Source organism: Xenopus laevis, chromosome 1S, assembly GCF_017654675.1.
Source record: "Xenopus laevis strain J_2021 chromosome 1S, Xenopus_laevis_v10.1, whole genome shotgun sequence".
NCBI classification, from domain to species: Eukaryota; Metazoa; Chordata; class Amphibia; order Anura; family Pipidae; genus Xenopus; species Xenopus laevis.
The window spans coordinates 86,610,834-86,626,733 of NC_054372.1; the positions used below are offsets into that span (position 1 = coordinate 86,610,834).

Here is a 15,900-nt window from a genome sequence, read left to right on the forward strand (position 1 = left end):
CGACCATCGCATTGGCTACTTCGACCTTCGACTACGACTTCAAGCTAAAAATCGTTTGACTATTCGACCATTCGATAGTTGAAGTACTGTCTCTTTAAAAAAAACTTCGACCACCTACTTCACCACCTAAAACCTACCGAGCACCAATATTAGCCTATGGGGAAGGTCCCCATAGGCTTTCTAAGTAATTTGTGATCGAAGGAATTGCGGTAAATCCTTCGACTTCGATATTCAAAGTCGAAGGATTTAACTTCGAGGGTCAAATATCGAGGGTTAATTAACCCTCAATATTCAACCAATAGTAAATGTGCCCCTAAAGGTATGAAGATCCAAATTTACAGAAAGATCCATTATCCAGAAAACCCTAGGTGCAGAGCATTCTGGATAACAGGTCCCATACCTGTATTTGAATTTTTCTGTGCATTGTTTATCACTTTTTTTTGTTGATACATTTTATATTTGGATCCTTTAATAAATTCCATGACATTTATGGTTTTAGAAAATATGTATTTAGTCATCACTTCAAAAACCTCTAAACCCACTAAAATGAGACTGTTGATAAGTAAGTATCCGCTAAGCCTGTTGGTGTTCACAGGTAGGCAGAAATTGTACATAGGTGGACTACTGGCCAAACCACTAACCAGTATATCAGAAACCTGGATATAGCAAACCAGGAAATCCTATAAGAAAATGTGTACAGCTAGGGCAAAATGATGCCAAAGCGAAATGCTGTCATCACAATGGTGCACAGGGGCCAAAAAGCCACTCACATAATGCAGAAGAAAGTGCTGGTTGTGTGTAGCTATATATTTGTATAATGAATTTGAGTATTCTACAACCTATATATATGCATGAACAATGTGCGGTATATTATGAAGCATCTGTGAGTGTTTGATGCAGTCTATATATTTAAACAGTGTGTATGATTGTGCTATTGTGGTGCAACCTATATCATACTTGCCAGCAATACTATTAAAAAGTAAAACTACCAACACTATATGCACAGGTATATATTGTATGTATGAGTGTAATAAATGTGTACAAGGGTAGGACTACACGGACAATTTTGGAGCGATCCGACGCACTGCGCCAAATTGCATGCATATTTATAATTGACTAAAGGGGCTGCAAATCCATAAGTAAAATATGGCATAGAGACTAATTAAGCAAAAATGCTTCCTTTAGCATTCTTGTGCAATTAAGCAATTGGAGAGGCTTGCTGCAGGTGATTCCTTTAATCCACAATTCAAGTTTCTTTAAGTGGATTTTCTTGCAGTCTCCTGTGGATAAAAGAAACAAACAAGGTTACAAAGGAATAAGGAGAGAAAAAGTGCTTAAACAGAAGATGAGTGTAGCTATTATACTAACATTATTATTAGTATTATCACTTATTTGTAAAGCACCACATCTTGAGCATTGTTGTGAAATAGATGGATTTGTACAATGAACATATAGATCACAAACAAGTGATCAATTTACCAACTAAATTAGTAAATTAGCTCTGGATTAAAGCTAACCTGAAGCTGTGCTGTTTAGTAGAGGAACAAAAATATGTAACCCCAAAAGAGATCAATTCTTGCCATTATAGCATTTTGCTTGTTTACATCATACATGTAGTTGTGCCACAAAATAGCTTCTTCTAATTATTATTAAAACATGGTTTGGTTTAATTGGCCAGATTGTTTGTTTTCTCTTTGCCCCATGGAAACCAATAGTATGCTGAACAACTGAGCCATGGCCTCTACCAGAAATTATTGTATGTTCTACAATTTTTAAATATTGCTTAAAGTGAAAAAAGGAATTGGGCTGTAACTTACTGCTGTATTTAATGGTGACTGCTCATTCTAATTTTTGCTGTTCAAGTCAAATGTGTAGGTCTCTTTTTATATCCGTTTCAGAAAATTACATTTCTTTTTCCACTTCCATATGATGACACTATGAGAATCATTTTCTACTGATGGGCAGGCCATACAGTAAGAAATTGCAACTAGTTCCTTGATAACGACAGTGTTAAAGGATGTTTCATTATATTATAGATTGCCAAGAAAAAGTCAGGTAAAATAATCATCAATTAAAAACAGAAAAGCTCATTGCAAGTATCCACTTTAATTGATTTTAGTGCTTTGCACTTCTGCGCAATTATAAATTAACCTTAAAGGAGAACTAAAGCTTAAGTAAAGAAGTGAGCTAGGGATGTTGTACATTGTGTTTTGGGCTTCTGTATAAGCCCAAGGCAACCACAATCCTTTAGCAGTAAAGATTTGTGCCTTCAAAGATACCCCTGTAGCTGCTCATCTTCTTTTTTTTTTTTTTTTTTGATTCACTGCACATGCTCTGTGCTGCTGTCAGTTACTGAGCTTAGGGACTGACTCCAAATATATAGTACAGATATGGGACCTGTTATCCAGAATGCTTGGGACCTGGGGTTTTCCGAATAATGGATCTTTCCGTAAGTTGGATCTTCATCCGTAAGTCTACTAGAAAATCATGTAAACATTAAATAAGCCCAAAAGTTTGGTATTGCTTCCAGTAAGGATTAAGTATATCTTAGATTGGATCAAGTACAAAATACTGTTTTATTATTACAGATAAATGGAAATCATTTTTAAAAATCAGGGTTATTTGGAAAAAGTGGCGTCTATGAGAGACGGCCTTTCCGTAATTTGGAGCATTTTGGAAAAGTTTGGAAAATGGGTTTCCGGATAACGGACACACGTAGAATATAAATATCACAATATAAAACTGATTCATAATTAATACAGATAATTAATACATGGCAGCTCAGAAACCAATACAATTAGCATCAGAATTTAATCATCCTTATATTACAGTCCATTTTATGCCTCATTTTCTGCTTGATAATTTGTGACAGCCCCTAAGCTTAGTTTCTCAACAGCTGCTCAGAGCCCACTGAGCATGTGAATGTTGCAGACACTTTCCAAGATGGTGACCCCCTGTGACAAGTTTGAAGTCCTGGATCATTGCTGCTATTAAGAAGCTGGAACTTTAAGCTGGTGCAATAAGTTCAGTATATAAAATATGCCATTTTTATCCATATTCATTTTTTGGATTTTTTCTCCTTTAATTATATTATCCAATTTTTTTGTGTGTTCATGTTGTATGTCTAAAGACAGATACAGAATATTGTGAGTTTAGATTTAATTTATGCTTAAAGGAACAGTAACCTCAAAATATTAAAGTGTTTTAAAGTAATAAAATTATAATGCCCTGTTGCACTACACTGGTACGACTGGTGTGTTTACTTTAGAAATTCTACTATAGTTTATATAAACAAGTTGGGGGGGCTGCCATTTAAAGCCGTAAAAGGAGAAAAGGCATAGGATACACAGCAGATAAAAGATAAACTCTGTAGTATACAACGGGCTTATTCAGAACGTACCTATTATCTACTGTGTTTCCTGTGCTTAAATGGCTGCCCCCATAGCCACACAGCAGCTTGTGAATATAAACTATAGTTGTGTTTCTAAAGCAAAAAGACATGTTTTCCTATTGGAAGGCAACAGTACATTATATTGTAATTCCTTTTTTGGTGTTACTGTTACTTTTTGGTGTTACTGTTACTTTAACTGCTTTTGGGTAGAATGGGGGAAACTTTATGCATTTTGCATGGAAGCTGTCATATTGCTTGGGTAAGACATGCTTCATAGGCATCAATAAATATGGTGAAAATTATGTAAGGCAAGTGAATGTATATAAATATATATAAATATCAATATGTCTGCACCATCTTCAGACGATCTGTTGTTCAAACATGGTCAGTTAAGAATACATGTGGACCATCACTCTCTTGTATTCAATTTAAATTAAAAATTTCACATACCACTTAAGTCCAAAAAAAAGTGGTATGTGAAATAAAGTTTTTTTGTTTCAAGTAAAAGGGCTTGTTCACCTTTAAATTCATTTTTAATATGATGTAGGGAGAGATATTCTGAGACACTTTGCAACTGGTTTTAATTTTTTATTATTTTTGGTTTTTGAGTTATTAAGCTTTTTATTCTGCAGCTTCACAGTTTGCAATGTCAGCAATCTTGGTCCAAATTACCCTTCTTATCATTGATTTGATAAGAATATGGAATATTAATAGGGGAGGGTCAGAACCGAAAGATATGTAATAAAAAGTAGCAGTAACAATAAATGTGTAGCTTTTCAGAGCATTTGTTTTTAGAGTGAGGAGAAGAAGGCAAATAATTCATAAACTATAAAAAATAAATAATGAAGACTAATTGAAAAGTTGCGTAGAATTGGCCATTCTATAACACACTAAGGGGCATATTTATCAGGGGTCGAATTTCGAATTGAAAAAACTTTGAAATTCAAATTCAAATAGACCAATTGAAATTAAGTTAAAGGTTTTTTTTTGGTCGAATAGGTCCGTTTTCGATCGAATAGGTCCTATTCAGCCAAATTCAAATCGTATGAATCGAAGGAATAGCGCATTCGATCAAATTCGATTCAAAGTTTTTCCCAAAAGTCCACCAATTCACTTCAATTCACTCGAAATAAGTTCTAGGAGATCCCCCATAGACTAAAACAGACATTTGGCAGGTTTTAGATGGCGAATGGTCGAAGTCGAATTTTTAAAGAGACAGTACATATTAAATTTCGATATTCTAATTTTTGAACTTCATGCAAATTTTAATCGAATTTGGACTATTCCCTAGTCGAAGTATGCCAAAAATAGCTCGAAATTCGAATTTGTTTCATTCGAAAATTTACCTCAACCTTTGATAAATCTGCCCCTAAAAATTAACCTGAAGGTGAACCACCCCATTAAACACAAGAGAATGCTGTCCTTACCAGCACTTTGTGCAAATTCACTATCACTACGCTTATTCACTAAAATGTGAAGTTGCATCTGGGCAGCTGAACGCTGCAGAAGTTTCTCTACTGTTAAAGGAAAACTATACCCCCAAAATGAATACTTAAGCAACAGATAGTTTATATCAAATTGAATGACATATTAAAGAATCTTACCAAACTGGAATATATATTTACATAAATATTGCCCTTTTACATCTCTTGCCTTGAACCACCATTTCGTGACTCTATCTGTGCTGCCTCAGAGATCACCTGACCAGAAATACTACAACACTAACTGTAACAGGAAGAAGTGAGGAAGCAAAAGGCAGAACTCTGTCTGTTAATTGGCTCATGTGACCTTGCATGTGGTTTGTATGTGTGCACAGTGAATCTTACGATCTCAGGGGGCGGCCCTTATTTTTTAAAATGGCAATTTTCTATTTATGATTACCCAATGGCACATACTACTAAAAAAGTATATTATTATGATAATGGTTCATTTACATGAAGCAGGGTTTTACACATGAGCTGTTTTACTCAGTATCTTTTAATAGAGACCTACATTGTTTGGGGGGTATAGTTTTCCTTTAATTCAGCAGCGTGAGCATTTCATTGCATTCTTTCGCTATTCACTAAAATGTGAAGTTGCATCTGGGCAGCTGAACGCTGCAGAAGTTTCTCTACTGTTAATTCAGCAGCGTGAGCATTTCATTGCATTCTTTCGCTAGTGTACTCTTACGCTTAGGTCAATTTGAATAGGGCAGGTACATATAGATTGTATAGATGTTTATTAGAGATGTTGCAAATGCTTGAAGTGGCTACTTATTAATACAAATTTCCAAGGAAGCAAAATAAAGACAATAAAATGCCCTAGACATGAGCCCACACATGCTCAGTTCTGGGAGATTAGTCGCCCATCAACAAATCTCCTCTTCATCGGGGCGACTAATCTCCTCGAACTGCCTCCCATCGGCTAGAATTTAAATCGCTGGAGGGATGGCAACCGGTGTGCTTCGTTTTCCGAAGTAGCCCGAACTTTCCTCGTGAGCATGTGTCTCTGCCCTTAAACAAATTTGGCATGCCCCTCAAATGTTTGGGAAGAAATGTTAACACAAAAATCTTTAATAGTTAGGACTTTTTAAGGCAATACTGCTTTAAAATATGAAAAAACACCAGAGTTTTTTTTATGACTTTCCGGCATAGAGGATATGATTTCACTGACATACTATGGATTTCACTGACATTATCTGTTCACCAGGTCTAAGGTGCGAAGGAAACTGGCGAAAGAGGTATCGTTCACCTGGCCATAGGGAGCGAAACTGCGCTAGTGACGGTCTCTTTCACTAACAAATTGTCCTCTACACCTGTTAGTAAATTGTTCCTGCAGATTGTATTTCTGGTGAATTTTCACTAGCAACTGCCACTTCACCCTTTAGTAAATTTGCCCCATTGTTTTTCTTACATCTGGCAAACAGGTTATCTATTAATAGTAATAGAATCAGAATATTTGTCATAAAACAGCAATAAAACTAATCTTTTTTTCAGTGTATCCATGTGTTAACTAGCAAATAAAATGCACAATGTACTTCTACTCTTCAGTGCAGACAGTGCAGCCAGGTCTTTGATACTTTAGGGAAGTTATTGGATGGAAGGGCGGTCGCTTGGTGCTGGAATGAAACAAAAGTGGAAGGGGGAGAATGGGGTGTGGAGAGAGGGGGAGTGGAGAGAGGGGAAGTGGTTTTTAGGCTGTGTTTCTTGCCCTGAGCACTCTTGGTGCATTCTGGGAAAATGTCACAGAAAATACTACATCCTTATGTGTCTGATGGTCACACAGCACACAAATCTACATGTTTATTACCCAGGTGGTTATGAAAACTGATTATTTTATAATGGAATGAACGTACACATCTACAAGAGAGGTAAAACAACTTTCTGCTATTTTTTGCCCTGCAGTGACCTGCAGTGAGCAGTTTCAGGAATGTAGTTTCTTATCTGATGCTGCAGTTTTTGCAGCAACAGAGTAGGGGGATTATAACATGTTACAAACCATTTGGACTGTGCAATTTTCTTTTCTCTAGTTTCTGTTGCTGAGCTGAGTTTCCTAGGTTTTTCATGGCTTTCTTGTTCACCAGTTTGCATTCCTATGTAAATTTATTTTAAGTACTGTTGCACTGAATGTGTGATAATGGATTGTTTGTTTGCAAATGATTTCCTTAAAGTGTATTGTGCTCATACAAGGTAGGTAATACTACCTATCTACAAAGAAACGTTTTGCACATAAAGCCTCGTTCATACATCTTTGTGTGACAAAAGTGTGACTACAGCCCTGTCTGACTGAATGTATATACAGCCTTGAGCCTTCTATAACATGGGGGGCACATTTAATATGATTTGCTGGTTTCGGTAAAATGATGTAAAGGAACACTAGGGATTTCTTTAGTTTCATATTTTTTTAAAAAGATGAGATATTATTAATACATATTTATAAAGTGCATATTCCACAGGGCTGTACAATAGAAGGGTGTATACATGAAATCTGGGGCTGCCGCTGCCTGATGCCCCAATGCTGCCCCCTTTATGTGCCTCCTGCTTATATCTTTTGCATGGGGGGGGCAGTATAGAGGATCCTGCATCAATAGTGCAGAGAGAGCCACAACAAAAAAAAGTATCATTAAAATAGAAATGTGGTTCTTAAAGCAACCGGAGATGTCTTTTTGCTGTCCCTGACAACCTGCCCGACACTGATGGTAAAGACATGGTTCTAACCACAAGCAGCTTGCATATTGTGGGCAGTCCCTGAGACCGCACTGTCACAGTTTCCAGGTCCTGTATAATGAGACTATCGGCCTGAAGATTCAATCTGAAAATTTTCTTTACTTCATCATAATATTGTAAACTATAAGGAAATTATAAATTATCCTGCAGTTCTGTGACTTGTTTAAAGTTATTACCTGAGAAAACAAGCCGATCTTCAAGTGTATAGCCAGCTTTACTTAAAAAAACCCTTTTATATATACATATGTATACATTTTATATAGCCCATTTTATATAGTTCACATGAGGAGATTCGGGGAGGTTTTGTCGCCTGGCGACTAATCGCCTCATCTTCTGAGCGACAATCTCCCCAAACTGCCTCAGCGTGTTTTCCCATAGGCTATAATGAAAAGTCGCCTGGCGATGCGTTTTCCATAGTCGCCCGAAGTTGCCTCAGGCGTTTGCCTCTTGAGAACTAACCCATAAGATTCCTGAGGAAGCAGTAACAGTAGGCAGATCAACTGAGCACTGATTTAAAAACCATTCAGACCAATCATTTTGGAGCCTGCAAAATAATTTTATCGATGTTTCAATATTGTACGTGTAATCATATTTGTCTGTTTAGCAAAATTTGGCTTGATCATATACCTCTGAAGCCAGTTTCAGAAAACTGTCCTGTGATCCCACTGTATTGTAATACAAAGACTGCACAGAAAGAATACTGACTTCCACTGTCACATGTGGGAAGCATAGACAGATACAGAGTGTGGCTATCTCCTTTCTGTATCCATTGAGAGATCTGTATGTTCCAGAACATACAGCATCAGATCACCTGGCATGTGGGGCCATGCCAAATAGTGTGTTTTGATCACCACTGCTTTGTCAAAGGTCAAAATGGCTAGCACCTGCATTGTATTGCTCCTCTGGGACTTGAATGGCCAGCAGCATTTGTTGGCTTACACAGCTCATACATTTAAATTGACTGCCTCTATGTCTTATTGAAAATTAGAATGCCCTGTGGGCCATAGCCGCAGAACAACCTAAAACTGACCAAATCTTTCTATGTATGGCAGTTTTGTTGTGGACATACCAGTAACTTATATTTTATTAAAGAATTTTCTGTTTACAAATAGAAAACAATAAAACATTTGCATTATAAACAATATAACATATCTTATGCGTGTCAGCCCAGTTTCAGTTAGTGAGTTCAGTAAGTATTGAGTCATTTGATTGCAGATATAAGCAATTTTGTACTCAAAGTTTTTATTACTTTCTATTCTGGCACACACCTCGGGTATGGTAGGTGAGTCCAGGTTTTTCCATTTTGCTGCTACTGAAAGCTGGGCTGCAGTCAATATGTGGTTTATCAATTTTGTACTTTGTTTTTGGGAAAATGCTTGCCCAGCAGCAAGGTCGGTGTGTCTTTGGATACTGTTTGATGTAGGACAGTGTCAAGCAATTTCAGCACTTAAACCTAAAATTGTTGTATTACTGGACACGACCAAAAGATGTGAAGTGTACCTATTTCCCCACATCCCCTCCAGCAGTCCGGGGGGTGTCTGGAAATACTTTGTTTAGTTTTTGAGGGGAATGGTACCAGAACATAATAATCTTATAGATGTGTTCCTTTCTGTTTCACACATGTAACTAGTCCTCTGGCGTTGTGCCAAATAGAGTTCCAATTGTCCTCTGTTAGTGGTTGAGGGAATATATTTTTCCATTTCTCCATATATGTATCTTGGATCGGGTTTTGTGTAACATCTTATATATTTTAGAAATTAGTCCCCTTTGGGGCAGGTCCCTTTTGGTTATTACTTCGAATGGAGTTGGTGTGCCAATTGCTGTACTAGTGCTAAATAATCCCACAAAGTCTCTCAGTTGTACACCAGCAGTCTTTAACCAGTCCATTAACATATAATAATTTTTGTTTCTCAATTATATAGGCATGCCATAAAACAATAAACAACAGACTACTGTTTGTGTGTTTACAATGCAATCCTGGTTTACCAGCCAGGGCTAGATCACATATTGGACACACACCTTATTATGAGGCTTGCTAGAAAAGAAATGTGTGCTAGTGCACATGGGGGTATTTATTCTGTAAACTTCATTTGTTACATTACTGTAAACATTATTTATATTTGTTGTGCTGCTGGCATACTTATGATTGTTACTGTAATATGGCAGCAGCCAAGGTACCTGAGAGTAGTTCAGGCAAAAGCATTAATGTTTATTTTTGTCCATTTGGTATAGTTTCTCCTGAATAATGAACCAGGAGAGGCAGATTCTGTTGTTCTTGCTATGTGATGTAAAGCCAAGAATTCTTCTACCTAGTTTGAATCTGTGCATGGGGACAATACTCCTCTTCATATTTAAAGTGCTGGTGGCCAGTAAACTCTAAGGGGAAAATTTACTAAAGGGCGAAGTGACTAACGCTGGTGAAAATTTGCTAGCGCAGGAGATAGACTATAGCGCTACTTCGCACTCTAATGCCAGGCGGATTTTCGCTCTGGCGAATGGACGTAACTACGCAAATTCACTAAGATGCAGATTTTAATTACCGTTACCTCTTGTGCCAGACTTGCCTTCGCAACTTCAGACCAGACGAAGTGCAATATAGAAGTTCCTCAAAAAAAAATTTTTAAAATTCAAAGTCCCAAAAAACGCTGGCAACTTTTCAGTTTTTCAGGGTGATAGGCTGCAAAAGATCGTACATTTTTTTTTAGGGTACCCGGCTTCCCCACTACATTTCCTAACATGTGGCACATAAACTATACACTGGGCACATGTGTAGGGCATTATAAAAACTTTATTGTAACTTCAGATTTTAGTGAATTAGCTATGTCCTGGCCAATTTCCGCCTGGCGAAGTGTGGCGATGTGAGTGAAGCCGTTGCTGGCGAATTTCCAGAGGTTAGTGAATTTGCCCCTAAGGTGGGTATGTCTGTATGTTTGTATGTCTGTAAAGGTGTATGGTAGTGAAAAAAAAGTGCATGTGTTTTTCTTTCACACTGTCTCACAGCACTGCTGTCTTATATCTTGTGCACCTGCATTAAAAATGTTCTTCAAGTGTGGCTTGAAAAATAACCTCTAAGAAATAGCATGTCTGATATTCAGATACTGTATATGACTGCAAATGGATTCACCCATAACACACTACAGTTTGAATAAAGTGCCTTCTGGCTTTTGGCTCCGCCTTCAAAAAGAAAAAAAAAACTTTCACTGCATTAGGTCTGGAATGCTGATGCATACCACCGACTGGAATTTGTGGCTCTTCAGTCTGCATGTAAGAGATCCTTAGAAATACACATACTCTGTCAAGGGAAATAAGGGATATGAAATATTAACAAAGCTTTAGAACTGCACAGCTATTTAACCACAAGAAAAATTGGGTTTAATCCCAAGATATCTGCCAGAATTAAATTGTTTTTACTTAGAAAGCTTAACTTGGTTATCTGTGAACACTTATACTCATCTGTTGTGCTACAAAAATAGGGGTTTCATGTAGAAAATGAAGATTTCACTGGAGAGCTTTTTTAGTGAAACAGTGAAGACGTTTATTCAAGATGCATTAAAGCACTACATGTTTCGGACCTCTAGGGTCCTTCTTCTGGTGCAGTTACAACACACTGAGTGAATGAGGCCTTTTAAAGCCCACATACCCATCCCACAACCATCATGTGATCAAACAATTGTATACTAGCTCCATCTTCAGGCCAAGTATATAAATTATAATATCAATTAGAACATGGATACTACCAATTAGGTCTATCCTAAAAACTGACTTTCAGTACACATATAGTTTAAACAGTGTAACAATGTAAATAAAGTATCTCCTACCATCTGGTTGTTAGTAGTTCACAGTTTATCAGTCCATTTGTATCAATAACCTCTTTTGACCCTAACAATAGTAAAATGCACACCAGTTGGCAGACATTTCTTTAATGAAAGACACAGCCCGACAAGTTTGAAATGGATGGTGCTACAGAAGGTTAATATGCCCAGTAGAGGGGGCGACAGGAAAACTATGCTTTTGCAACAGGAAGCCAAATGGATTGAACTATTAAACACAATAGAGCCAAAAGGAATGAATGAAGCTTGGAGCCTAAAGTGTTTTTTATAAGTTTATTGTTGCATCTTAAAACATGATCCTCTAATTGTTACATTTGTTGCAGACTTTACTACCATCTGGTCAAATCGATACAAATGGACTGATAAACTGTGAACTACTAACAACCAGATGGTAGGAGATACTTTATTTATATTGTTACACTGTTTAAACTATATGTGTACTGAAGGGCAGTTTTTAGGATAGACCTAATTGGTAGTATCCATGTTCTAATTGATATTGAAATTTATATACTTGGCCTGAAGATGGAGCTAGTATACAATTGTTTGATCACATGATGGTTGTGGGATGGGTTTGTGGGCTTTAAAAGGCCTCATTCACTCAGTGTGTTGTAACTGCACCAGAAGAAGGACCCTAGAGGTTCGAAACATGTAGTGCTTTAATGCATCTTGAATAAATGTCTTCACTGTTTCACTAAAAAAGCTCTCCAGTGAAATCTTCATTTTCTACATGATATTGCTTTTCTGGACGTGGCAAACCCAGATCACTGTTGGACTGAGCTATCACTGATTTATACGGTTTGTGGCAACACGTTATTTGCATTTTGGGGCAATAGGGGTTTGTCTCAGAGCATTGCAGAATGCAGGCATCCAATGGGAATAATAAGCAGAAACTCAACTTTTGGTATTCCTTTGGCAGTCAGGACTATATTTGCAGACTACTGTAGCCCCAAAAATATAGCTCTTTAAAAAATAAAATTCCACCCCCAAATGCAAATGGTAGACATTTTTAAACTTTTTTAAACATCATGAATATTTTCTTAAGGGCTACCCCAGGAGATTAGTCACCCATAATAAATCTCCTCTTCTACAGATGACTTACCTCTTGTAAATGCTTCCCCACTGGAGATAAAGTGAATCGTTTGTGGTAAAACCTACTGTACTGTGGGAAATTAAATCTTGGCTAGAGAAAAGATTATTGCAACATTGTTTCAAAGATACACAGAAATAACAAGAGGCAGACAAATGTTGCTTCAATAGTGAATATATTTACAAATAGTTCATCATTGGGTATTAGCAATTTATACATAGTAAAGTTGCTTAATAATACTTTTGTTCCATTATGCAAAATGTTGTATCAGTATTTACACCCCCTTTACGATTTTGGCAGGATTAATTATAGAATTCAGTTTTTAACATTCATTCTACTTTGTTGACCATTTTATGCTATAGTGATGTGGGATCATGCAGCAAAGCTTTAGAAGCCTCTTGTGACATGGGCAGCACTGAGATCCTTGAAAAAGGAAGCACTGAAAACCTCAGCAATGGGACCAATAGTAACAAACAAGCTGCTAAACGTCTAGCTAATCGCCTCTACCACTTGGATGGATTTAAACGCTCTGATGTATCAAAGCACTTAGGAAAAAAGTAAGTAAGGACACACTATTATCTGTATAGGTTTGATAGTCAGCATTACTATTTTTTTAGGGCATTTACTTTGAGTATCTGCAGCTAACTTAAACAGGCTACAAGTTTACAAACAATGATAGCCCTTTGTAAATATGCAATATATGTCTCAATCATCTCCAAAATTACAATTTTCCACACATTTGTATATATGTTTGTCAATTTAGGGATTCAAGGGCATATTTACAAACAAAATATAATGTCCAAAATCAGATGCAAATTGCCATCTGCATAAACTCACATGCAATGCAACTATATTAATTTAAATCAGCTCCTGTTTAAATAAATTGTATAGCACATTTTTGTTGAATCAGATGGATTTTTATGGCAATGTGGCATGCTGCTGTACAGTACTGCATACTAGCATTATACAGTATAAATAAAAATATACCTACATACATCCCCCAGGGGCCAATAACAGGATCAGATTCCAGTTCACTTGACAGAAGTCTATTAGAGCTATGCACACAACAGCACATCCATTTTAAACAATGTATTATTTAGGACTTACTATTTACTATTGGTTAGGTTCCCCTGATTCATTAATTTAGCACTTGTGCCAAATGTGCTTTGATCCTTGCTCTGGTTACACCACCCCTATTGGAACATCAGGATTATAGTGCCATGTGCATGAGAACTTTGAGTAAAAATTGTGAGGGTTATTTACTAAAATCCAAAATGTTTCACTATTTTCTTAAAACCACTTAGACCAAGCTCTCATCCCCATTTTAACTGTATTTATCAATAAATTAACTAGAAAAAATCTGGTGCGGAAGAGACACTGGAAAAATCAGGGAAAAAACCCCCAAATTGTATGATTTTTTCAGATTTCACTCCTGAAAACTCAGATTTTTTTCAGAAAATCACAAATTCTTTGGATTTCTTTGGAAACCCAGTGCAGATCATGATATCTTCCAATTATAAATGGAACATCTGCCATTGACTTCTACATAACCTCTGTGGGTTTGAGATGGTGTACTGATGAAGTTTAATAAATTATAAAATAATTTTTTTTTTTCTCCAAAAATTGTGTTTTCGTTAAAAAAACTATTAGAAAAAATCGGACTTTAATAAATTACCCCCTGTGTGTAGGGCCAGCATTAAACTGGGGGGTCCAGCACCCACTGGGCTGCCGGCTTGGGGGCCTGCACACCCCTCCACTACTGCCCCCCCAACCCTTGGAAGGGCTCCAGATATGGCCTGTGTTCACAAGCATGCCTCAAGCATCTCGTGAAAGACACCAGCATTTTGCTTGTTCATGGGGGCTCCTAATGGCTAAAAGAGTGGGGGCAAGGTACATTGTGGGCAAAACTTTTTTTTTTAACATTCTGCACTATACCCCACCTCATTTGTAAATGAGTCTTTGTGTATTATATTATTCATTTTGAACAGATAAATACTATATGAGGAGGCACTTTTACAGAAGATGGTTCAACGCTCTAATAAAATAACAGAAACGTTTTTAATGTGCAGCCTTTTAGTTAGTTGAAACACACACTTCTCTTGCTAGATAGATAGATAGATAGTAGGTAGATAGATAGATAGATAGATAGATAGATAGATAGATAGATAGATAGATAGAATACAAGTACATACCAATACCAGACATTAACTATGGGATTTTTAAAAGCATATTTATCAAATGGTGAACGCCAGTGATAAATATGATTCTAAAAATCCCATAGGAATGATTAGAACATGGGTGAGTTTTTCTGTGGTGAGTTCTAATCTCTCATTTTGATAAATATGCCCCTAAATGTTGTGTTAGCATTGTTTTTTTTACACTATAATCCTGAATTAAAACTTCATTATAATTATATCTATTATATTTTAGATGCTTTAATCTTTGCTACCAAATGAGCCATAAATAAGCAAACTAAAATTAACCAATTGTATTGCTCACCATATTATTTACTTGTGTGTTTTTTCATGCAGCAATGATTTCAGCAAAATTGTGGCAGAAGAGTATCTTAAATTTTTCGATTTCACAGGACTGACTTTGGATCAATCACTCAGGTATTGCTGGATTAAAATGTACAGTTTTAGTGAAAAGAATTGATGTCCCATAGAAGCTTATAGTCAAAATCTATAATCTTTCCTAGGTTTTGGGGAATGATTAGAAGGTTATTTGTAATTGCAATGCATTATTTTTTTTTTACGGTTTTGAAGCTATAATAACCGTTATCCTGCCTGTCAATGTATTGCCCCACAATCTGCTCAGTTCACTTGTAAAGAAAACCTCACGGCCAGCGGCTGTCTCATCTGGCTAAGCCGTCCACCCACCCACTAATGAACAAACAGTAGGCAGTCCTCAGAGAAAGCAGAAAGCATTGCAGAGAGCACAAGGATATCTCGCTGTTTTGGTGTAGTGGGAATAAAAAACTAGTGATATGCTGTGCTGTGTCATTGATTGCGCTAGACTTTCCCCTCTCTCCTGAATCTCCCCCTCAACGGGGGGCGCTTCTGAAAATGTTATCTGTAGAAATAACCGCCTACTGTTTTTTCATTGGTGGGTAAACTGAGCAGATTGTGTGGCAATACTCTGACAGGCAGGGTAACAGCTATTATAGCTTCAAAAAATGATTTCGACCATAGATCCTCTTTAAAGGAACAGTAACCAAAAAATTTAAAGGAATGAGAATGTAATGTACTGTTGCCCTGCACTGGTAAAACGGCTTTTAGTCCATTATATTTTCATTCCTTTAAAACACTTTCAGTTTTTGGTGTCACTGTTCCTTTAAAGCAGCTTCTCTGGGATTATGAATGCAGATGTTTAAAAATTTTGATAAAT

At 36.8% G+C, this 15,900-nt stretch overlaps 1 protein-coding gene across 2 annotated transcripts in view; it reads left to right on the top strand.

Moving 5' to 3' along the window:
- Positions 1–15,900, top strand: part of LOC108706824 (PH and SEC7 domain-containing protein 3) — a 238,960-nt gene that overhangs the window by 90,071 nt on the left and 132,989 nt on the right. For both annotated transcript variants that reach the window (XM_018243559.2, XM_018243560.2), the window contains exons 5-6: positions 12,876–13,070; positions 15,045–15,125. In XM_018243559.2, coding sequence (XP_018099048.1) covers positions 12,876–13,070; positions 15,045–15,125 — 276 coding nt within the window. The remainder of the gene's footprint in view (positions 1–12,875; positions 13,071–15,044; positions 15,126–15,900) is intronic.